Raw genomic sequence first — 25,819 nt, forward strand, 5'->3', positions numbered from 1 at the left:
TAGGTGGAATAACTTTGGACAATCCGACTATCAGCGAGGCCAGTTAAAATCAGACCGGCCACAGTTAAACCTGATATTCAACGCCGGTCCCCAGAAATGGACCGGCACTGAACATCAGGGTTTAGCGCTGACTGCAGGAGATAGCCCGGCTATATTCCGCGGTCTGAATAACAAGGCCTCAGTATTTAACGGTGACTTTTGAGGATCGGGGCCTGAGCCTCAAGTGCAGGTACATCTATAAAGAAAACAGGCTTGAAATAGGTTCCTTTGTACCCTCTTATGCTAGGTACCCCGTTAAAGAATTACCGTCCACATGTCCAATAGATACTAAATTAAGTAGAAACACATTTTGGGTTAATTGGGGTCTCACCTTTCCTGAAGGCTGCAGCATTGTCTTCCTTGCTGGGCTGCCAGGCTGTGAGACACCCCAAGCTGGAGGCCAACTGATAATTATTCAGCACACAGTGCAGCTGTGCACAGGTCAAGGCAGGGAATTCCACTCTCAGGTTGTGCCAGGTCATCTAAACCAGGATATCCAACGCAAAGATCAGAATCCCCAAATGTATTACATTTATTTCTAACGCTGCACTGAACACAAACTTGGCAGAACAACCAAGAAGCATTATTTCGTGGACATGCAATAATTTCCGAGTGCTCTTCCAATCAGCATAAGAAAAGAATTATATAACAACTGTTGGGATGAGGAATAAGATTCATGAAGGAACTGGTCGCACAATCTGGGAGCCAGATGGGGTTAAATCAGTGGTTCCCAAACCTGGTCCTGGATGCACCCCAGCCAGCCAGGTTTTCAGGATATCCAAAATGAATTATTCATGACATAGAGTTGCATGCAGTGGAGGCAGAACACACAAATCTCTCTCAAGAATATTTTGTTGTGGATATCCTGAAAACCTGAGTGGCTGGGGTGCCACATTTGGGAACCACTGGGTTAAATAATAAAGATCAACGATCAGAGATATTAAACCATACTTTGCTTAACCGAGATTGGATAGCAGAGCCGGTAGTGGGAGGCGGGGCTGGAGGTTGGGAGGCGGGGATAGTGCGGGGCAGACTTATACGGTCTGTGCCAGAGCCAGTGGTGGGAGGCGGGACTGGAGGTTGGGAGACAGGGATAGTGCTGGGCAGACTTATACGGTCTGTGCCAGAGCCGGTGGTGGGAGGCGGGGATAGTGCTGGGCAGACTTATACGGTCTGTGCCAGAGCCAGTGGTGGGCGGCAGGACTGGAGGTTGGGAGGCAGGGATAGCGCTGGGCAGACTTATACGGTCTGTGCCAGAGCCGGTGGTTGGGAGGCAGGGATGGTGCTGGGCAGACTTATACGGTCTGTGCCAGAGCCGGTGGTGGGAGGCGGGGCTGGTGGGTGGGAGGCGGGGATAGTGCTGGGCAGACTTATACGGTCTGTGCCCTAAAGAGGACAAGTACAAATCAAGGTAAGGTATACACAAAAAGTAGCACATATGAGTTTATGTTGTTGGGCAGACTGGATGGGCCATGCAGGTCTTTTTCTGCCGTCATCTACTATGTTACTATCCTGCTTATAATCGAATGAGAAAAACGCCCAAGTTCCGACCTAAATCGGGAGATGGACGTTTATCTCACAAAAACGAATAAAGCGGTATAATCGAAAGCCGATTTTTGGACGTTTTCAACTGCAATCCGTCGCGGATGCGGACAAAGTTGATGGGGGCGTGTCAGAGGTGTGGCGAAGGCGGAACTGGGGCGTGGTTATCTGCCGAACAGAGATGGGCGCATTTCACCGATAATGGGAAAAAAGTATGCGTTTTTAGCTAGAATTTAGGACACTTTTCTTGGACCCTGTTTCTTCACGAATAAGGCCCCAAAAAGTGCCCTAAATGGCCAGATGACCACTGGAGGGAATAGGGGATGACCTCCCCTGACTCCCCCAGTGGTCACTAACCCCCTCCCAGCACAAAAAATGAAGTTTCTCAACTTTTTATTTTCACCCTCAAATGTCATACCCAGCTCCCTGACAGCAGTATGCAGGTCACTGGAGGAGTTGTTAGGGGGTGCAGTGGACTTCAGGCAGGTGGACCCAGGCCCATCCCCCCTACCTGTTACAATTGTGCTGCTTAATGCTTATTAGTCGTCCAACCCCCCCAAACCCACTGTACCCACATGTAGGTGCCCCCCTTCACCCCTTAGGGCTATAGTAATGGTGTAGACTTGTGGGCAGTGGGTTTTGAGGGGGATTTGGGGGGCTCAACACACAAGGGAAGGGTGCTATGCACCTGGGAGCTCTTTTACCTTTTTTTTTGTTTTTGTAAAAGTGCCCCCTAGGGTGCCCGGTTGGTGTCCTGGCATGTGAGGGGGACCAGTGCACTACGAATCCTGGCCCCTCCCACGAACAAATGCCTTGGATTTATTCGTTTTTGAGCTGGGCGCTTTCATTTTCCATTATCGCTGAAAACAAAAACGCCCAGCTCACACATTGTTGAATAAAACATGGGCGTCTATTTTTTTCGAAAATACGGTTCGGTCCGCCCCTTCACGGACCCGTTCTTGGAGATAAACGCCCATGGAGATAGGCGTTTTCGTTCAATTATGCCCCTCAATGTTTGCTGGCATAATTTATTGGACTGTGATTACCCAACGAACATTGCACAAACACAGGAAATTGGGATAAATGTGTTCAGGACACAGACAATTGGAAAAATTTGCCATTTGGTAGCATGAGCACAGTTGCGTAGCAAGGGCGGCTGAAACCCGGGGCGGGTCACCGTTACGCACCCCCCCCCCCCGGGTGCAGCACGGCGCACCCCCTCCCTCGGAGCGCATTCTTACCACTGGCACTCCGCCCTGAGTGCACGTCGTCGCTGGGAGCTGCGTGGGCTCCGCTGGTTCCTTGCTCTCTCTGCCCCGGAACAGGAAGTAACCTGTTCCAGGGCAGAGAGAGCAGTGAACCAGTGGAGCCAACACTCCCCTCCCAGCAGCATGCACCCGGCGCGGACCGCCCCCCCCCCCTCCTACGCCACTGCATGAGCAAAGAAGGAACAGAGAGAGGCCTGGAGCCCTTGTTGAAGGCATTGATACAATAACCACATCTGGAAACTGGATTCATACCTGTAACAGCTGGGAGCTGGGTGTGGCTAGGAGGTTAGCCACGCTCAAAAGCTTACTGAAGAACTGTTGTCCAAGATGCCCATAACCTGTGTTTTGTATCCATTCCAGAAGGAACCTCAGGCAGGCACGGATTTTTACCCCCTTTGACCAACGAAAACAACCCAAAGTAGGCCCTTTATGGCAGGGAGGAAAAAAGAACTCATGTTAAGTGAGGCTGAGATGTTTACCTTCCATCCATGGTCAGAGAGTGTCTTACTGAGATTCCAACACTCCTGACATATTTCAGTCAGATCTGGCCAGGGAGAGGGCATCTAATACATGTACTGGAAGATCCTGGACGTTTGTGAACTGACATGAGCAGGGCCACAGAAAGCTATAATTGCACCCCAAACCCAGAGCATCTACTCTTTCCTGATGATCCCTACTTCCCTGTGGGCCACCCCAGTCACTACTTTCTGTGCCAGCTCTCAGTTCAAAGTGGCAACAGCAACCTCTAGTGGTAGTTTCTGGAATCACTGCTGCCCGCCCTATGCTAGACCATCAGGGCATCTTTCAGGTAGGCTGGGGGGGGGGGGGGGAGGCCTACAGGGAGATGGGAGGGGGCACCTTGGAAGGCGTGCTTTTGGGAGAGGATGGATGCACTTGGTGAGAACAGGGACAGGAAAGGAAGATGCTGGCCAAGCAGGGAGGCAATGAATGGGGTGCAATTTTGGCATGCTTGCCACCCTTGTACCCCGTGTGGCTGCATATACCTTGCTATGACCCTGGACAGGAGCACGGGAACCACAACACAAAACTCAAGAGGATTAGGTAAATGTAAAGGTTTTTACATGTGTATAGCCCATTTTACAACAGAAAAGACCTTTTATGAAACTGTTGGCAGTATACACTCAGAAGTACATGGCAGAAAGAGGAAATGCACTTATCTGAGGGTTAAATGAAAAGTAATGCCTTCACCTCCCATAATTCATCAACAGATGGCAGCACTGACACCCTACAAATGTTCACTTATTCTTTGAAATCTCTTCCTTTATCTTAGTTGGCGAGAAGTGTATATGTTAAGAGGCTGTTTTGCTATTCCTTGGGAGATGGAAGCATACAGTGAGCACTTGGTGTGATTTAAGCAATGTGCTGTGGTGAAGAAGTCCCTCCAATTGAAATTCACCACCACATGAAGGTTGCTTATGTTGATGACTGTTTTGATCCAAGTATTGTGTATTGCTGGGCGGGACCAGAGCTGAAAGAGAGAGAAGGGAAGACTGAACTAAGCGCCGAGCCTGCACGCTTTTCACCGCTGCTGCTGCCGTAACCCCGACGAGGTAAGATGATGACTTTTAAAATTCGGAGGGAGGGGGCCTGGAACTCGAAGGGAGGGAAGAAGGGAGGAGGGGGGGGGCCTTGGAACTCAGAGGGAGGGGGGACTGGAATTCAGAGGGAAGAGGGGCAACAGAGGAGAGGGAGGGGGGAAATGCAACACCTGTAAAAAAATTTTCAGCACCCCTAATCATTTTGAAAAGTTGGCTCCTATGGCCATAGGGTGGACTTGAGGACGATAGGGAGGCAGTGTTCATAGACCCGGGGGAAGGGAAAATTGAAGTCTCGGCCATTGCACAATGGTAACACCTACTGACCAGACTTAAGAGTGCACTCCTACTGAGTTTTAGAAGTGGTCAATAACCCTGACCAAGGACTGTCAGTACAATGGCTGGGCTGGGTGTGGGTTTCTAAGGGGTCCTTTTACTGAGGTGCGCTGAAAAATGGGTTGTGATAGTGTAGGCGCATGTTTAGGGTGCACGCAGTTCTATTTTTCAGCACAGCTGTAAAAAAAAGGCCTTTTTAAAATTTTGGCCGAAAACGGATGTGCGTCAGAATAAAAATTGGTGTGCGTCCATTCTGGGCCTGAGACCTTACTGCCACCCACTGACTTAGCGGTAAGGTCTCATGCGGTAATCGTCTACGCGTGTAGAAAGACGATTACTGCCCGGTTTCAGCCGCGCGCAGCAAAATAAAAATGATTTTCCACCGTGCTTAGCAGAAGCGCGTAAAAAGCTAAAATTACCACCCGAGCCACGCGGTAGCTGGGCAGTAACTCCAAACTGACGCACGTAGGACACGCATACACACCTTAGTAAAAGGGCCACTAAAATAGGAGATAAATCTCCGTGGAAGTGCAAATGAGTGCACATGACACTACAATCCAAGCTGACTGGTTCTAAATGAACTGAAAAGCCAAAGAAGTAAGAGGGCATTGCCAAGTCAAAAAAAAAAAAAAAAAAATTAAAAAAATTCCATTCCCTTTACTGCTTATAAGTTTGTATAAATCACTCACCTTTTTCAATCAGTTGGTTGAAAAGCAACGTGTTGGAGAAGAAAAACAGATAGGAAAACATTTGCGATGCGATTTCTGGGTGGACTTCATACTGGTGCAGAAGGTCCAGTGTTGCTTGGTAAATCAATATAACCCTGCACACTTCTTCGGGTAGATGGGAGGCTGCTTGCCGGTTTTCATTTGGAAACGAGTTCCCCTCAAAGAGAGCTGGCAGGGACACATACAGAGACTGCAACAAACAACAAAGGCAAGCAATCCAGACACCCGCATCACGCTCTCAGTTTCTAGGGTTTATTCTTAAAAAAGGCACCATTAACTCTGATTTGGTTACCTGTAATAAAAAGACATTAACCTTCCTCCTTCCTGGGCAATAACGTCCCTATAACCCTTTCCTGCATACCTAACAGAACCTGCGCTGTCTGCTAGGTCCCAGCCAAGGATTTTATATGATCATGTATTTTGTATATATGTGTTTTGTTTTTTAATTTATTTATCATTTTACTTAATTTACATTCACATTATCACGTAAATGTAAGGAAAAACAGAAATTAATATAGGAAAAAGAAAAACATTTCTCTCAACAATATATATAATTGTCCACAATTGGGGGATCCAAGATCAGGAAAACAATCTCAAAGAAAATAAGAAAAACACGGAATGGTTAATCGTACAAATTCATATTTTCTGAGGGAGGAAGGTTAATCGGTATTGCAGCCAGTACAGTGGTAACTAAAGGAAGTTGCTGCAGAGGGTTCTCATCTGTTCTTTCAACTCCACAAACTCTTGTAATTCTTGGGTTCAACAAATAAGTAATAAGGAAATAAAACAATTATAAGGGAATCGCTCTAGGAAGGTCCTGCCTAGGGCAATGATTCTTGGCTTAAACGCCAAGAGTTCACACCTCCTAGTCTGCGATTCCCTTGATATATCAGGAAATATATTTTGTATATATGTGTTTAATGGGCTCTGTATTGTACTTTACAAAGATTTCTGAAAGAGAGGCAGATTACGGAAGAGAACAGTTAAGTAAAGGGCTTACAAACACTGTGAAAATATGAAAGTATCTAGCTTAGTTTTGCTTCCTACAAATGTGTAAATGCTATACATACCCCAAGAGACTTCCACTTAGATAGGATAAATTCTCTTTCATATAAATATGCGCTCAATAGGTCAGGTTACATACAAACAAAACATTTATCTTTGGTAGGAAACCATGTATTCTCTCTCCTCTCTGCTCATATCCAGCAGATTGCCAAGACCTGTCGTTTCTTTCTTTACAACATCCGTAAAATCCGCCCCTTTCTTTCCGAGCACCCTACCAAAACCCTCATCCACACCCTTGTCACCTCTCATTTAGACTACTGCAATCTGCTTCTTGCTGGCCTCCCACATAGTCACCTCTCCCCTCTCCAGTCGGTTCAAAACTCTGCTGCCCGTCTCGTCTTCCGCCAGGGTCGCTTTACTCATACTACCCCTCTCCTCAAGACCCTTCACTGGCTCCCTATCCGTTTTCGCATCCTGTTCAAACTTCTTCTACTAACCTATAAATGTACTCACTCTGCTGCTCCCCAGTATCTCTCCACACTCGTCCTTCCCTACACCCCTTCCCGTGCACTCCGCTGCATGGATAAATCCTTCTTATCTGTTCCCTTCTCCACTACTGCCAACTCCAGACGTTGCGCCTTCTGTCTCGCTGCACCCTACGCCTGGAATAAACTTCCTGAGCCCCTACGTCTTGCCCCATCCTTGGCCACCTTTAAATCCAGACTGAAAGCCCACCTCTTTAACATTGCTTTTGACTCGTAACCACTCGCCTCCACCTACCCTCCTCTCTTCCTTCCCGTTCACATTAATTGATTTGATTTGCTTACTTTATTTATTTTTTGTCTATTAGATTGTAAGCTCTTTGAGCAGGGACTGTCTTTCTTCTATGTTTGTGCAGCGCTGCGTACGCCTTGTAGCGCTATAGAAATGCTAAATAGTAGTAGTAGTAGTAGTCTCTTGTAACCAGAGCTAATATTGTGATGTCATAATGCCTCAGTCCACCAATAAGAGCCAACCTCATCAGTGATGTCACAATGGCTTGATTGTCCTATACTTGGCTCACTTTTATTACATAGCTCTTTGAGCAGGGACTGTCTTTCTTCTAAGTTTGTGCAGCGCTGCGTATGCCTTGTAGCGCTATAGAAATGCTAAATAGTAGTAGTAGTAGTTATTCCTGCAGAGAGAGTCTGAACGCTACATTTCTACTTGTGCCACTATAAAGAAACCAGAAGTTCTCTGGCTAGTGAGCTACCTATCTCGAGATTATCTGCCCGAGTTGACAGCAAGGATCCACAGAAAAGTTGAAGTCACAGAGTGCTATTCATTTATTTTTTTTTTACTTCTCTGGAAGCAGGTCCCCACCCAGCTCACACTGGCAACCTTTCTTTTCTTCCAGTACACTGTCAGCGCTGTTATAACTTCCTTGCCAATGGCCATCAGGGATAGTTGTAACTTGTGCTGACTAACCAGAAATCCACCCTAGAAGTACAGGGTCACCTCCATGAATGAGCTCATTATTCACCATCAGAGTAGTTACTGTACAAAGGAATTTCAAGGAACATAGGACGGCTGGATAAGTTTGTGTACCTCATTCTAAATGCATCTGGGGGTGGGGGGGGGGGGTGTTATATACTCTAATGTAAGGAATTTTCCACAGCTATGTTGCAGGGAGGGGAGGAGCGAGGCAAGCACATTTTTCTGAGACGCTGTTCCTATTTCAGTTTGCAGTTCTTGGCACGCTTTGGAATACGTGGAAAACAATTTCATAACTCCAAATCCAAACAATATAGCTTCTGTAACACCGTTTGGAATGAATACAAATAACCCCCCCCCCCCCCCCCCAAAAAAAAAAATGTTGCAGCAGCAGGAGGTAATGGAAGACCTTACAGCACTTGAAAACACTCTTTCTCTCTCTCTGTCTCTCCCATTCTCCAAACTTTCTCTTTTTCAACAGCTTCTGCTAGGTATTATTGTAGAATTTATGATTAGAAGCGTTAGGGGTGTGCATGGGAAAAACATTTTTGGAAGTACACATGCCACAGGGGGTGTTCTAGGGAATACGCTGGTCACCCAAACAGAAATGCAATCTTGAAGTGAGGAAGCAACTTCCCATCCAATTATTTAAACCCCTTTCAGAGAAAGAAGGAAACAGCAGTCAGCAAGTGAGGGGAAGGGGGGAGGGGGAGAAGAACTGGGACTCCTCTGAGTATCATCCCTGCTCCAGATCAAATTCAATTTGCTATGTCCTTTGCGTTTTGTTTTGGAGCTTAAACCCTAAAGTGAGGTGCCCCTCTGCTCAATTGATGCCCAGCTCAGGAGCTGCACAGTCCGCCTGTCACCATCTGCTGGAGACAGAGAAATACTGAGCATCAAAGACTACACAGTGCCCTTATTGGGCGAAACATGCAGGCCATTTTTTTTTCCTCTGTCTTCATCCACTGGTCAACGGGTACAAGCCTACAGGTTTTGAACTGGTCTGGTGCGGGGATGTTTATGTTTCTCCTTGTTTTCAAAGAGACATATCCCTCATACAGCACAGGGTGCAGGGACATAACCATGCAAGTCAGGTCATAGATAGAATGACTTGTACAAACATTAGAGTTAAGAGATAATTATAGATATGAGACCTGTATGTTTTACACTGTGTTTTTACCAGTGTTGCACAACTGAATATTTTCGGACCTTATCTTACTGTCGAGTTGTGAGGTGGTAGATACGTACCTTGGAGATGTAATACACACACTGTTGAAATGTGTACATGATAACTTCTTCCAAAATAGTCATTGCTTCCTCGCTGGCTGTGATCGTTGAGGAAAACAGTGATTCCTTAGAACCTGAAGAAGACCAGAGCAAAACTTATGTCGTAAACAATGATATCCAACCGGTTTTGTATCAAGCAACTCTCAATAGTTCTGCTTTATTGATGAGACACTTTGTTTTTACAAAATAATTTTAATTAGAGGCTCTCAGAAGCCACTTAAGGGTTATCAAAACTCTGACTCTTCTAGATCATTAAGAAGATTTTCATCTAAAATTCAAGGGCTCATTTCTAAAACCTGTTAAGAACCATTTTTGGCAAAAAAAAAAAATGAACTATAGTTTGCTATGGACAAAGGATATTATCTACCAATGTAATTAATTGTTGAGATGAAAAACGTTGTTTGTGCTTCACCTGCAGCCAAGTTAAAATAAGATTTGCTTCCAAAATCAGTCCAGGCAGACGTTAATTCCAAAACCAGTTAAGTCTTGTAGCCAATAGAGGAGGCTCTCGCAAGTCATGTGACTGACCCAAAACAATGTTTAAGTCTTCAAAATAAACCTTGTAAACACACACATTACGATGTCCAGAAAAGTGGCAGAACATAAAAAAGATAAAACTGCATAGTTCTGATGGAAAATCGCCAACTATCCCGTGCAGTCATCGGCCAAAGACTATCAGGGAATCTAAGCTTCTGCTGTGTTGAAGACTTTCCTCCACAGACATCGATGATTTTTGATAAACAGTATGAAATGAATGACAAGGATAAGCAAGACGCATTTCTTCTGAGGTGTATGACTGTGTCGAAACCAAAACATGAATGCAATAATATATTAGGTAAGAAAGGCATGCAGTTTTGATTTTTATACTGACCCTGATAGGGTCTTCTAGGGCAAATCAAATTACTTGAAATTTTGTTATGTTTTAAATAGAGAATAAAAATTCGGTGTTGTGTAGTGACTTGTATCAGTGGCGTTCCTGGTGGGGGGGGGGGGGGGTGGTCCGCCCCGTCCCGGGTGCACGCCGCTGGGGGGAGGTGCTGCGCATGCCTGTCCTTCGTTCGTTCCATGCTCCCTCTGCCCTGGAACAGGAAGTAATCTGCTCCGGGGCAGAGGGAGCATAGAATGAAGGACAGGCACGCGCGGCACCCCCCCCAGCGGTGTGCACCCGGGGGGGGGGGGGGGGGTCGTGCTGCACCCAGGGGGCGGGGCGCATCGGCGATCCGCCCCGGGTGTCAGCCCCCCTAGGAACGCCACTGACTTGTATTTTTATTTTATTTATTTATTGCATTTGTATCCCACATTTTCCCACCTATTTGCAGGCTCAATGTGGTTTACATAGTTTTGTTATGACATAGTCTTTCCAGGATATCAGATACAATTAGTCATATACAGAGAAGGGAAGAGAGAAGAAGGTTTTAAGCAAGATATGATAGAAAATGGATTTTAATAGCTGGGTTGGTTGGTGAGGTAGTTTTGTAAGGTTATGGGCTCTCTTTGTAGGCTTTGTTGAAGAGATGTGTCTTCAGGGATTTGCGAAAGTTAGTTATTTCGTCGATAGTTTTCAGGGTAGTGGGTAATGCATTCCATAATTGCGTGCTCATGTAAGAGAAGGTAGTAGCGTGTGTCAGCTTGTATTTTAATCCTTTACAGCTGGGGAAGTGTAGATTGAGGAATTTGCGGGCTGATCTTTTTGCGTTTCTGGGAGGTAGGTCCACGAGGTTTAGCATGTAGATTGGGGCGTCTGCATGAATGATTTTGTGTACGATCGTGCAGATCTTGAACGCAACGCGTTCCTTGAGTGGGGAGCCAGTGAAGTTTCTCTCTTAGGGGCTTTGCGCTTTCATATTTAGTTTTTTCAAATATGAGTCTGTTGTTAGTACCTAAAAGTTTATTTTATAGACTTGACTGTAGTTTGGTGGTCTAATATGACCAGTTTTGTCACATTTGGAGGGGCGTTTTTGATAGTCTAAATCCAATTTTAGACGTTTTGCTGAAAATGTTCAAAATCAAGTGGGGAACATAGCAATTTTCGAACCAAAAAAAAATGTTTTTTTGTTTCAAAAATGGCCATTTCCTAGATATTTTTTGATGTTTTGTGCTCATTGCATTTTTTTCTTTTGTGACCATTTTCGGGGAAAAAAAAAAAAAGAAAAGTCCAAGGGATAAACACACAAAAACAAGCCATTGAGATGTAAGGGGGTGGGGGGGGGGGGGGGGGTCCAGCATTCTTAGTAGACTGGCCACACAGGCATCCCAGCAAAGCAGTGGGGTGCCCTGGAGCGTCACATGAAAGATCCCAGGTACATATCTGTAATGGAAGTGAATTTTAAAGATTGTTTTTCAACCCTGTCTGGACCGACCAGTGCACTCGGGGTCTGTATTGTTGATTAGAAGTAATTCTGTTTAAAAATGGTTGTTTAACTTTGATTGTGTGAAAATAAGTCGGAATGCAGAAGATAAGACACAGCTCTGACTAATTTGGTATGTGAAGGGGAGGATGGCACTTGTTTTTCCGGGTGGAGAACAAACCAGCAGATCAGTGTAATATCCAAAATACTTTATTGAAGATATCGTATGTTAGACAATTGCCAATAAAGTATTTTGGATATTACACTGATCTGCTGGTTTGTTCTCCATGTTGGATTTTGCAGATCGTTTGCCTTGTTGTTTTCTGGGACTTGTTTTTCCGGGCCCAGCTTGGCTACCTGGACTTTGGAAAACATGTGACCACGTTCCCACAGTCCTAAATAGAGAAGCAGTCTGTAACTTTCCATAGCTCTGAATATGCACTCAGAGCCTAATAAAAAGGGAGGGCTTGTCACAGCAGTGTGGGGGTTCATCTGTGGGCAGACGTGTCATGCAGAGGGTTTGTTCCTGACCTGAAACTCCTAGCTCTCGCTGTGAACCGGGCCCGCCAAACTGATGATAAGAGCCTGGATGACGGAGACCAGTGATGTTGTATGTATAATGTATTATTGCTTCATTTCCTGGTCTAATAACTCTTTGCATTGCTTAGATGTAGAGACCAGTGATGTAATGATTGTTTATATAGCTAATCATTGTATATACCTTAATCATTGTAGAATTTAGCTCCTCTAATAAAGGTTTCATTTACTTATTACGAATCCAAAAGAATCCACGGTAATTATTGAGCAGTCTGTGTTAATGAGACAGGCTGTAAATCCGTAGCATTACAATATCTCACCGTTACTCCTTTATATTGTACGGTGAGTTCCCCCCCCCCCCCACCACAACCCATCAAAAAAAAAAACATCTACCTACATCATGAGAGGGACCCAGGCAGGCAGCAATCATATGTGTCAGTAATGATTTTTATTTTTTTAATATTTGGGGCATTTTTATTTTATAATGTGTATTTTAGTTTCAAGGATTTTATGGGGTCAAGCACTGGAATATTTAACTTCATTTGTACAATTACCTTCACTTAAAAAAAACATTTGCGCTTGAAGGGCTTTTTGATTCTCCATTACTCATCAGCGAAATGTTTAAAATTATGAAACATCTTTATTTTTTTTATAAACTCGCAAGCTGCTGGAATGTTCTCTCTCAGGGTTAGGTTCAAGGTTTGTTACTTGATATTTAGAAAACTACTTTAAAAAAATTTTTCAGTAATTATTGTTGCTTATTTGTGTGTGTGTGTGTGTGTGTGTGTCTGTAATTTCATTAGCTAGTCCTCTTGATTGTAATCCACGCTGAGCTATTTTTTTGGTTTGCAGCGAAATATAAACACTTCTTTTTTATTTTGTACTGTACTTTTAGTTTTTAACAATTTTTATTGAAGACATCATCAAACAGACCTTCATAATGACCTCAACATACAGTAATAGTAACCACCGACTAAGGTTCAGCTGTAACAAACATAATATTTCGTCTTCAAGCTTTCCATATAGAACTTCCCCCCCCCCCCTTCTCCCACCCCTCTCCCCAATTCTAATAGGCCAATAATCTAACTCATCTAAATGCAAGCAAATGCAAGAGATCTATCTAACATCCTCTCAGGAAAGGAAGGAAGGCCTGTACTCTTATGGCCTTCCCTCTCACTTTCTGAAAACTCTCTCACATCAACGAAAGAGAGGAGGAAAGGGCAACCTTCGAAAGCTAATCAAGAAATGTATTAAGTTATGTCCAATAAAAAAGGTATCATCTTATTTTCTTTTCCATGTTTTATTTTGTTTGATTTCTACTGATAACCTTAAGAGTGGACTAACACAGCTACCACACCTCTCTACAATTTCAAAGGGAATGAGCGCTCGTAAGCAGATTTTAAACATAAATTTCTAAGAGTAGGATAACTTATTCGTAAAGTACGAGAGAAACGGGAATTTCGTCCAGAAGAAGGAATCGCAAGTAGTTCCACAAGACCCTCCGAACTCTGGCCATAAAGAGATTTAAAAACCAAACAAGCTATGAAAAACAGGCAGGAGCACTCAGCCAGACACAAATACCATCAAGTTTTCAATAAAGCAGCAGAGCTCCCATCAATATTTTAAAGTGTATCTGAGGAAGAGATACCTTAGGGTTCTCAAAACCAGTTCTGGGGGAACATCCATTGTGTTAGGTTTTCAGAATGTCCACAATGAACAAGGGCAGCCCATTAGGCCACCAGAGGCGGGGGGGGGGGGGGGGGGGCCTCAAGGAGCACTCTTCAGGAGCGGCATCTCCCCCCTTCACAGTGCGTACCCTGTCACGTTCCAAACCCGGAAGCGATTCCCATACGCTGCCCTGACCTTCCTTTTACTGCGGCCGCCTCTGATGTAACTTCCTGTTTCATCAGAGGCTCAGGCAGCCGCAATAAAGGGAAGAGGCAGGTGCCAGCGGCAAGGCAGGGTATGGGAATCGCTGCCGGGTTTTTCACATGACGAGGTAACTGTTGCAAATGGAGCTGGAGGTAGGAGGGGGGGGGGGCAGCAACTCGGCATGAGGTGGGGAGTGGCATCTTAGCTCCACCTCAGGCGGCATCTTGTCTTGGACCAGCCCTGACAATGAATATGCATGGATCTGCATGCACTGCTTTCTTTGGTATGCAATGAGGGGCATAATCGAACGGAAACGCCTATCTCAATGGGCGTTTATCTCCGAGAACGGGTCCGTGAAGGGGTGGGCCGAACCTTATTTTCGAAAAAAAATGGACGTTTTTGAGCTGGGTGTTTGTTTTTTTTAGCGATAATGGAAACTAAAAACGCCCAGCTCAAAAACGTCCTAATCCAAGCCATTTGGTCGTGGGAGGGGCCACGATTCGTAGTACACTCGCCCCCCTGATATGCCAGGACACCAACTGGGCACCCTACGTCAGTGCGGTGGACTTCAGAAAAAGCTCCCACATGCATAGTTCCCTTACCAAGGGTGCTGAACACCCAACCCCCCTCCCCCAAAACCCACAAATGTACAACACTACCATAGCTCTTAGGGGTGAAGGGGGTACCTAAATGTGGGTACAGTGGGTTTTGGAGGCCTCCCATTTACCAGCACAAGTGTTACAGGTGGGGGGGGGGGGGGGGGGGAATGGGCCTGGGGCCACCTGGCTGAAGTGCACTGCGGTACCCACTAAAAGTGCTCCAGGGACCTGCATACATGCAGGCCTCTAGGACTGGTTGCTGCTATATAACATTGGCACACCAGTTGACACCTGAAGACTAATCTCTCCGTAAACGTCCTTTATTGGAATAACCGCCTTTACTCACAGTTAACTGCAGATCAGAGGTTGTGCCCCACTGGCAACGAGTCTCCCTGGTACTGAGATGAGCAGTAGGTCAGAGCTGGCAGAATGCTGTACAATGCCCTCTTTCAGCCACATTCAAGGGAATAACTAAGTTCTGTAACGTGGCTAACACAGGAAAGGGAACTAAAACTGGCTTACAAAAATGGCCACTACCGCATGGACTACAACAGGAAACACAACAGGGCACACTCTGACCCAGTAGGCAGGGGGAAAAGCACCATGGGAGAAGAGCCTACCAACTACCAACATTGTGAGACTAACACAAGCTAATGAAATCACGGAGACCAATACCCTACACCCACCACAATGCAATGCTGATGTGACCCTGTACTGCACCCGAGAGCCACATCTGACCCAGGGAAAGACTGTGACAGGATCGAACACATTCTGCTGTCATGGAGGTGGGTACGGCATTTGAGGCTGGCATACAGGCTGGGAAAAAAGCTTTTAAAGTGGTTTTTTTTTTGGTGGGAGGGGGTTAGTGACCACTGGGGGAGTCCGGGGAGGTCATCCCCGATTCCCTCCAGTGGTCATCTGGGCAGTTGGGGCACTTTTTTGGGACTTGTTCGTGAAAAAAAAGGGTCCAAAAAAAGTGACCCAAAATCACGGTAAAAACGCCTTTTTTTTTTTCCGATTATCAGCTAAAGACGCCCATCTCTCCTCGGCTGATAACCACGCCCCAGTTCCGCCTCCACCACGCCTCCGACACGCCCTGGTCAACTTTATTCGTTTCCGCGATGGAGTGCAGTTGGAAACGCCCAAAATCGGCTTTCGATTATACCGATTTGGGCGCCTTTGCGAGACAAACATCTATCTCCCGATTTAGGTCGCACTATAGGCGTTTTTCTCTTTCGAAAATAAGCTGGAATATCTCTCAAGCATATTCATTGTGGATATCCTGAAAACCTGACTGGATGGGTGTGCCCCCAAGGACTAGGTTGAGAAGCCCTGCTGTAGAAAATAAAAGCTGGGGTTTTCATCAAATTCTCCCATGAACTGTTTAGTGTGTTATATAAGTAAAACACATTTCCACAGAAACAGTTCCCACGGCCTACGATGTGACACGTGAGTCTGTTCCCTTCTCATGAAAAATGCAAGTCTTCTTTAAAAGAGGACATTCATAAAACACGAGGGAGAGTTTCTGAAGCAATAAGCTGCTGGTTTCTCAATCACAAGTTACAGAAGGTGGACTGGTGTTTGGAGCGTGGGATTATATTTTTGCCTGCTTTTGGTGCTTGATGACCTTCGACCTCAGATGTGAGGGTGCACTGTAAGTTGAAGCAATACTTTTCTTAAAAACTTTAAATGCACTTTCTGTCTCTCTCTGCAGACCTAAAAAAAAAAAAGGATGATGATTTTTTCCCTCCAATTGTTAAAAACAAACTTTTAATGCCCTTGTTTTCTTCTTAGTAAATTTTAGATTGTGGTTCCGGCTAAAATGATGATGCAATCTGTTCCGAGCTTTCTGGAGCAGAGCAGAATATGAACCTGACATCCGACAATGGGACAGGACAGGCGGGGCTGGTGGTTGAGAGGCGGGGATAGTGCTGGGTAGACTTATACGGTCTGTGCCAGAGCCGGTGGTGGGAGGCGGGGCTGGTGGTTGGGAGGCGGGGATAGTGCTGGGCAGACTTATACGGTCTGTGCCAGAGCTGGTGGTGGGAGGCGGGACTGGTGGTTGGGAGGAGGGGATAGTGCTGGGCAGACTTATACGGTCTGTGCCAGAGCCGGTGGTGGGAGGCGGGGCTGGTGGTTGGGAGGCGGGGATAGTGCTGGGCAGACTTATACGGTCTGTGCCAGAACCGGTGGTGGGAGGCGGGGCTGGTGGTTGGGAGGTGGGGATAGTGCTGGGCAGACTTACACGGTCTGTGCCCTGAAAAGGACAGGTACAAATCAAGGTAAGGTATACACAAAAAGTAGCACATATGAGTTTATCTTGTTGGGCAGACTGGATGGACCATGCAGGTCTTTTTCTGCCGTCATCTACTATGTTACTATGATTAAATTTATTTCTACAACGTTAAATTCTGGCAGGTTAGATCAACAGTTTTTTGCTTCCAAAAAAAGCCTTGTAGGATTTTACAATTCGAAAGAAAATCCATGGAAGAGACTCGGACATGTTTTAATGTTTAATCTTAATATTTTTAACTGCACAGTAACACCTTAAGTTCAAGGGAACTCCTTAGGGGATATTATCTGCTTTGTGTTTAAATTTATTTTTGATTTGATGGAGAAAGTGGGACATATAAATGTTTTAAATAAGTGAGTGGACTAGCTCAGAAGGAAGGATGACCACATTTATTCAGCTCTCCACGTCACTTCTGCAGGGCCTGTTTGTTCTTTACCATTTCTCTCCTAAAACAGGCTCGGCCTCTCCCTGCTTAGCTTTGAGGTCTCATAGGATCTGAGCATAATGTTCTTTGGGGTCATTTATTTAATGCATGAAACACAAAACAAATCTCGACCGATACATACGAGAATCAGTATCGGGTTATTTAGGAATGAGACTGGAAAAGAAGTGAGAAAGTGAGGTTTGGGGGTGCATGAACCAGGAACCGCTCCCTTTAAAAATCACGGTAACTGTGAATTTCATGCAATTTTTGTTAATATTTTTTCTGGTGTGGATGTTCTGCATTTTACATGTATTCCACCACTGTGTGCATCACAGTTAGCTCATAAGAAAAAAATGCAAAGAACGCAACTGGAAGGAATGCATCTCTCTTCCTCTATATGTCTCACTCTTGCTTTCTGAATCTTATCAGTATGGGAACTTGGGGAGGTCAGAGCCAGGAAATAATCCAACATTCAGCTAGCTTCCTCAGGGTTTTGTTTTTCTCTTCTTTTTTTTTTTTGCTACTTTCACTGTAAAGGACAAAATCAAGGACGTGCAAAGGATGAATTTTAGCCAATTCTATCTTGCTACCCAAATCCCTCTAACCTTAACCCGCCTCACACAGAGGATTAATTCACTTGCCATTATTTTCCTTTGGGAGCATGTTATAAGAGGGCCGCTGGTGTTAATTGCTTGCAATAAGGCACTATGGAATACATTTACTAAAAGCAGTGGCGTACCAAGGGAGGGGGGCGGTCTGCCCCGGGTGCGCCTGTCGGCTCTTTGTTTTCATGCTCCCTCTGCCCCGGAACAGGTTACTTCCTGTTCCGGGGCAGAGGGAGCATGGAAAAGAAGAGCCAACAGGCGCGGGGCACCCCCCCCCCCCCAGCGGCGTGCACCCGGGGGGGGGTTTCTTTCGCCGGGGGGGATCGCACTGCACCCGGGGGGGGGGTATTTCACAAGGGGGGGGGGGTCACGCTGTTCCGGGGGGGGGGGGGGGGGGGGGGGGGGGGGGGGGGGGGGCGCTGCACCTGGGGGGGCGGGGCACATCGGCGATCCACCCCGGGTGTCAGCGCCCCTAGGAACGCCACTGACTAAAAGTGCATTGACAGGGCCAGCCCTGCTGGGCAATGCCTGAACAGGGCAGCAGAATTTTGAGAATGATCACAGATGCCAGCTCTGAGGGTGCAGTGAATGCTGAGTAACCCCAATATTGAGCAAGTTCCTTAATTGTGTCCAGGAAGGTATAAATTGTGCTGGGTTTAGCGCTCCCAATCATTTCGAAAAGTTGATACCCGTGTAGGCGGTGACGCGTCACCCGCGCAGCAGGAAAGCAGCGCTAGGTGGGGCCTTAAGCACAGGCCTGTGTTGCGGCAGTGCTTGAGTGTGGGTCTGTGCTGGCCCTTAATTTTTTGCCTTGGAATATCTGTGGGGTAAATTCCCCTATTAAAAACAGGAAAAAATGTTGATGGGCTGGTGTGACCCTCTTTCAGGAGATCCATTTAATGGAAGTGGAACATCAAAAATTACAGAAGGAATGGGTGGGTCACTGTTACTATTCTATCGCTCCAGTGTGACTGAAGCAGGTAATCTTTTTGCTGAAACACGGCTGTGTCAGGTCATCAGCAATTTAATGTGTCTGCTGGTAGGAGCAAAGATCAAAGGTCTCCATTTCCTCACTGTGTTTGGTCTTCTTGATCTTCTGCATGAGGTTCTGGTCCTTCGCTGCTCTTATTCTTCAACAAACATACATCAGGTGCCAGGTCCAACTCATGCCCTGTAATATATTCCAATAATTTCTACTTTCTATTCCTTTTGAACATTAGTATAATCCTGGGGCGTATCTGAGGTTCAGCGGTAGGGGGGGGCAGAGGCTAGAGTGAGGGGGCACATTATAGCCCCTCCCCCGGCCGCCGCCGATGACCCCTCCCCCCCGCCGTCGTCATCTACCCCCGCCTAGGTCCTCTTCCTCCTGCCTGCCGGTGCCTTTTACTTCAGCCGGCGGGGGACCCAACCCCCGCCAGCCCAACCGAGGTCTTAAGTTTTCTTCCTCGTGCTGTGCTGTTAAAAGCTGCATCCCTTCCCTTCCAGTTTCGCACGGAGTCTGACGTCGCAGCACGTTGACGTTCTGCACGCACAACGTGCTGCGACGTCAGACTCCGTCCGAAACTGGAAGGGAAGGGATGCAGCTTTTAACAGCAGCGCAGCACGAGGAAGAAAACTTAAACAAGACCTCGGCTGGGCTGGCGGGGGTTGGGGTCCCCCGCCAGCTGAAGTAAAAGGCACCGGCAGGCAGGAGGAAGCGGACCTCGGCCGGGGGTAGGTGATGGCAGGGGAGGGTTGACGGTGGTAGGGGGGGTCCAGGGCGAAATCTGCGGGGGCCCAGGCCCTGGTATAATCACGTAGAAAGTACCAATGGATACAGAGAGCAGTACAGAGTACATACTGAAAGTAGAGGGGGGGGGGGGGAATCCCTAAAGGAAGAGATCCCTTGGAAGATTAAGATTAAGACGCATCATACTGGGGAACATCATTTCAGGGTGATAAAGGAAGAAATAGCTTGACGTTTCAGTATCCTTTTCATTCTATGAGAATGGCGCATCATTGCTGGGAATGTTTATTAGTAAAAGAGGAAGGCTGAGGGTTAGCGGTGACCATTATATCATATGAACAAAGGTCATACCTTTGATGTCTATCTCCTCCTCCATGCTCTGAATGTAGATGGGGGATTTCTGCTGGGTGAAGTACAAGAGCTCGATGGCATTGGACATCCAGAAGAGAATGTGCTGCAGATCGGGGGTGAGATCTGTGATGGTAAGGCGAGACAGAGATGCAGGATCCTGCCTGTCAAGATAGAACACAGCCGAGTGGAAAAGTTCAGAGGAAAATGGCTTAGGAAGTTAGCGAAACCTTTTTTTTAAACCCCGCTAAGCTAACTGCTTTTACCACATTCTCTGGCAATGAATTCCAGAGTTTAATTACACACCGAGTGAAGGAATATTTTCTCCGATTTGTTTTAAATTTACTACTTTGTAGCTTCATTGTGTGCCCCCTAGTCTTAGCATTTTTGGAAAGAGTAAACAAGTGATACACTGAGTGAAGGAATATTTTCTCTGATTTGTTTTAAATGTACTACGTTGTAGCTTCATTGTGTGCCCCCTAGTCCTAGCATTTTTGGAAAGAGTAAACAAGTGATACACTGAGTGAAGGAATATTTTCTCTGATTTGTTTTAAATTTACTACTTTGTAGCTTCATTGTGTGCCCCCTAGTCCTAGCATTTTTGGAAAGAGTAAACAAATGATACACTGAGTGAAGGAATATTTTCTCTGATTTGTTTTAAATTTATTACGTTGTAGCTTCATTGTGTGCCCCCCCTAGTCCTAGCATTTTTGGAAACAGTAAACAAGTGATACACTGAGTGAAGGAATATTTTCTCCGATTTGTTTTAAATTTACTACGTTGTAGCTTCATTGTGTGCCCCCTAGTCCTAGCATTTTTGGAAAGAGTAAACAAATGATACACTGAGTGAAGGAATATTTTCTCTGATTTGTTTTAAATTTACTACGTTGTAGCTTCATTGTGTGCCCCCTAGTCCTAGCATTTTTGGAAAGAGTAAACAAACGATACACTGAGTGAAGGAATATTTTCTCTGATTTGTTTTAAATTTACTACGTTGTAGCTTCATTGTGTGCCCCCTAGTCCTAGCATTTTTGGAAAGAGTAAACAAATGATACACTGAGTGAAGGAATATTTTCTCTGATTTGTTTTAAATTTACTACGTTGTAACTTCATTGTGTGCCCCCTAGTCCTAGCATTTTTGGAAAGCGTAAACAAATGATACACTGAGTGAAGGAATATTTTCTCTGATTTGTTTTAAATTTACTACTTTGTAGCTTCATTGTGTGCCCCCTAGTCCTAGTATTTTTGGAAAGAGTAAACAAATGATACACTGAGTGAAGGAATATTTTCTCTGATTTGTTTTAAATTTACTACGTTGTAACTTCATTGTGTGCCCCCTAGTCCTAGCATTTTTGGAAAGCGTAAACAAATGATACACTGAGTGAAGGAATATTTTCTCTGATTTGTTTTAAATTTACTACTTTGTAGCTTCATTGTGTGCCCCCTAGTCCTAGTATTTTTGGAAAGAGTAAACATGTGATTCACATCTACCCCTTCCACTCCACTCATTATTTATAGACCTCTATCATATCTCCCCTCAGCCATCTTTTCTTCAAGCTGAAGAGCCCTAGATGCTTCAGCCTTTGTTTCATTTCCTTCGGTGTGTGTTGGGTTTTTTTAGCTGATGCGCAAAAGTAATTTAACCTGCACTGAAAGCATTTAACTTATGTTAAGTGGGTTTAGTGCTTCCTAAAAGATTAACTCATTACAAACATAACAATTTGAACAAATCAATGACATTAAAAAAAACTTCTTGTACTAAATACAGATATAACTCCTGATAGTAGCATGAGACTTAAGCTTTTTGTTTAATTCCTCTTAGAACTCTCGTAAGCATGCTGAGACACAACTTGTATTTCTAAAATAGCTTGGGAATGGGCAAGTTAGATATTTGGTGACTACTGGTCCAAATTTGAAGCTGGGGGATGGGCTGAATTCTCAAATGCTTCATGATGAATTTCTGAAATAGCAGCTATTCATACATTCTACGTTTTCCCCAGAAACCTTCAAACTTTCTTTTTTTGGGAGAGAACGTTTGGGGGTAATAAACTGGTTTTAATTGAAGAATTTTGATAGTAACAATACATATATAAATTTGCCCTGCAATACAGTATGTGAAAGATCAAGCAAACAGGAAGGAGAAATGAATTCTTACCTGCTAATTTGCTTTCCTTTAGTCCCTCCGAACCAGCCTGCTGGAAGGCGTGCACAGTGGCGTTCCTGGCCTGGACGGCACCCGGGGCAGAGCACCGATGCCCCCCCCCCCCCCCCCCCCCCGCTAAATGACACCTTCCCCCCTCCTCCGGAGAAATGACAACCCCCCGGGTGCACGCCGCTGGGGGGGGGAGGGGTGCCGCGGCACGCACCTGCTCCGAGTTTGCTAAACTTCACTTCGCTGCAGCTCCCTCTGCCCTGGAACAGGATGTAACCTGTTCCGGGGCACAGAGGGAGCTGCAGCGAACGAGCGACGAAGTTTAGCGAACTCGGAGCAGGTGCACGCCGCGGCACCCCCCCCCAAGCGGCATGCACCCGGAGCGGACCACCCCCACCGCCCGCCCTTGGTACGCCACTGGGCGTGCACAACCCATCAGTCACATTCTGGGCCAGTCCGGAGGGACGCTAAGAAACATATACATTATTTTTTCACCAAAGTTGTCATTAAAAAAAAAAAAAAAAGCCTTTTTGTTACTCTGTCCATCTGTATCTCGTTTAATAGCACGACAAACTCATTTGCCTTCTTGGCTTAGCTCACTGTTTTAAGAAGGCTATGAAGATGAAAGAAACTTACTGCTGTGATTGCTTTTCTGCCAACTCTTTAGTTCTGTCCTGTAAAGAAAAACACATGCCATTGAGAGTGACGGACATGGACAGAGTAGAGAGAGACAGAAGGACGCAATCGACGGGGGAAAGACAGACAAGACAGAAAGGAACTAACTAGGGACACAGACTGCCTATTAAGTTATTGTTTGTATTCAGCTAACGTTTATCATGTTTCTGTTACGTGATTGTTCCGCAATGCCGATAAAATGTGTATATTTCTGATTCTGCATCATCTTTTTTTTTTTTTGTTACATTTCTACCCTGCGCTTTCCCACTCATGGTAGGGCTCAATGCAGCTTACATGGGGCAATGGAGGGTTAAGTGACTTGCCCAGAGTCACAAGGAGCTGCCTGTGCCTGAAGTGGGAATCAAACTCAGTTCCTCAGTTCCCCAGGACCAAAGTCCACCACCCTAACCACTAGGCCACTCCTCCACTGTTGCTACTATTTGAGATTCCACATGGAATGTTGCTATTCCACTAGCCACTTCACAAATCCAAAGATAAGAACTGTGTGAATGCCCACAGCCTACCTATAGGGAATTGATTTGCTTTAATTGTTGCAAAACCCAAACATCCATATACCATATTTCAATACATGTATAGATTTACTAGTTTGGGAACCCTCGGACGATACCACTTAAAGGCAATTTCATGAATTCCTGCCTAGTGGCTTAGCATCTCTTCATTGGGTTTTCCCTTAATTAACTGTTTATCATGCTATTTATAGTGCTGTTGCAAACTCACTCAAAAAGTGCTAAAAATATACGTGCTTTAAGTGAAAAACTTGTAAAAAACTTATCTTAAGTTCTAGTCCGTGTCTCTCGCTGTTGGAGTCCGCTTAGGCTTCCCCTAAATTGCGCAATACATGTATTGAAATATGGTATATGGATGTTTGGGTTTTGCAACAATTAAAGCAAATCAATTCCCTATAGGTAGGCTGTGGGCATTCACACAGTTCTTATCTTTGGATTTGTGAAGTGTGTAGTTGAGTTACCAAAGATTTTGTGCATTGAGGAGATTTTAAGTGGTTTCAGCTATTCCACTAGCAACATTCCATGTAGAAGTCGGCCCTTGCAGATCACCAATGTGGCTGCGCAGGCTTCTGCTTCTGTGAGTCTGACGTCAGACTCACAGAAACAGAAGCCTACGCAGCCTTCTACATGGAATGTTGCTAGTGGAATAGCAACATTCCATGTAGAATCTCCAATAGTAGCAACATTCCATGTAGAATCTCCAATAGTATCTATTTTATTTTTGTTACATTTGTACCCTGCGCTTTCCCACTCATGGCAGGCTCAATGTGGCTTACATGGGGCAATGGAGGGTTAAGTGACTAGCCCAGAGTCACAAGGAGCTGCAGTGGGAATTGAACTCAGTTCCCCAGGATCAAAGTCCACTGCACTAACCACTAGGCTACTCCTCCACTCATTCCACCAATAAGAGCCAACCTCATCAGTGATGTCACAATGGCTTGAATGCCCGATACTTGGCTCACTTCTGATATTGTGATGTCATAAGGGAAAGGGGGAAAGGGAAATGGGACTTGATATACTGCCTTTCTGAGGTTTTTGCAACTACATTCAAAGCGGTTTACATATATTCAGGTACTTATTTTGTACCAGGGGCAAATGGAGGGTTAAGCGGCTTGCCCAGGGTCACAAGGAGCTGCAGTGGGAACTGAACCCAGTTCACCAGGATTAAAGCCCATTGCACTAACCACCAAGCTACTTCTCCCCTCTATACAAAACAATTTGAGCTATCACATGCTGCTAAGTACAAGCATTATCCAATGGGCTGTTCTAAATAGGTTTTTAATTCCTTGATCCCAAAACAGCCACAAAGATGATGTTTTAACTATATCTATAATAGCAAATATATGTCTTTTATGTGTTTTGCTCTACAGAAAAGGGATTCTTCCCTATGTAGATCTGTATAGTACTCAGTTGGCTGCAAACTTAATCCAATCTTACAAATCCAGTGTTCATAAACTACTTGGACATAAATTCATTCACTGGTGGTATTAATACCTTAAGAGTAATGCATTCTTAACTTATGTCCCCACAAAACAAAGATAAGTGAAGTGCTTTGGATATTAAGTATTTATTAAGTACATTGAGGACTTTTAGTAATTTATTAATTTGCTGCATTTGTACCCCACATTTTCCCACCTATTTGCAGGCTCAATGTGGCTTACATTATGTTGCAAAGGCACCATCATCATCTTATTCTGGTGCCTGGACTGATCTCTTGGCCTTGATTCTTTTCCACTTTTTTTGTTGTTGGCTCTGTTTTTGTGGAAATTGTAAACCCCTTTTGTTTTTGCGGTTGCGCTAAAGAGGCATCAGAAGAACGATAGCACATGACAACCAAGTAACGAGTGTCAATCACGAGAAGTCTCCGAACAATTTGGACCTGGGATAGTCCTGGGACCAATGAGTAAGATACCCATTGCATTCTTCTGAATGATCACTCGTCACAACTAATTACTTTCATCAACTATCAAGAATTGATAACCAAAAACTTTACTTACCGAAAACGACTTCAAAAGCCTATCTCTGGGCACCTTTACTGTCGAATACCAATCAAAGCAACATCTACAGAGATATAACATCAAGATGATTTCCACTAAACTTTTCTTCTCTATGTACTTACTTATCCTAATTCACCACATGAAGTTGAAGAATTAAATTCATAAAAATTATAAAATTAATTCAACAAAAGTATGGACTTGATGACAATACAGACGGATATCTTCTAAAAAAAAAAAATGTTTGAATAGTCAATCGCTTCTGATGGTCCATAAGATAGAATGTATGATTCTTAAGTTGTTATACCACCAGTAAATTAATTTGTGTATCTGTATAGTAGTACATATGTTTTGTAGCACTATATAATATAACCAGGGCTTAATATGGGGGGGGGGGGGGGGGGGGGGGAGTAGATGAGACTGCCAGGAATGCAGTTCTACCATTTTTCAAACTGCAAAAGCACCAGGAATGGTGTGTTCCAGCT

At 45.0% G+C, this 25,819-nt stretch overlaps 1 protein-coding gene across 1 annotated transcript in view; it reads right to left on the reverse strand.

Moving 5' to 3' along the window:
* Positions 1-370: 370 nt before the first annotated feature.
* Positions 371-25,819, reverse strand: part of LOC115459541 (ras-associating and dilute domain-containing protein-like) — a gene marked incomplete at both ends in the record, with an annotated part of 49,178 nt that continues 23,729 nt past the window's right edge. Inside the window, 6 exons of the mRNA XM_030189358.1 lie at positions 371-521; positions 3,102-3,274; positions 5,431-5,659; positions 9,196-9,308; positions 19,990-20,150; positions 22,775-22,812. Of these exons, the coding sequence (XP_030045218.1) occupies positions 371-521; positions 3,102-3,274; positions 5,431-5,659; positions 9,196-9,308; positions 19,990-20,150; positions 22,775-22,812 (865 nt within the window). The remainder of the gene's footprint in view (positions 522-3,101; positions 3,275-5,430; positions 5,660-9,195; positions 9,309-19,989; positions 20,151-22,774; positions 22,813-25,819) is intronic.

The sequence above is a fragment of the Microcaecilia unicolor genome, unplaced genomic scaffold, assembly GCF_901765095.1.
Source record: "Microcaecilia unicolor unplaced genomic scaffold, aMicUni1.1, whole genome shotgun sequence".
NCBI classification, from domain to species: Eukaryota; Metazoa; Chordata; class Amphibia; order Gymnophiona; family Siphonopidae; genus Microcaecilia; species Microcaecilia unicolor.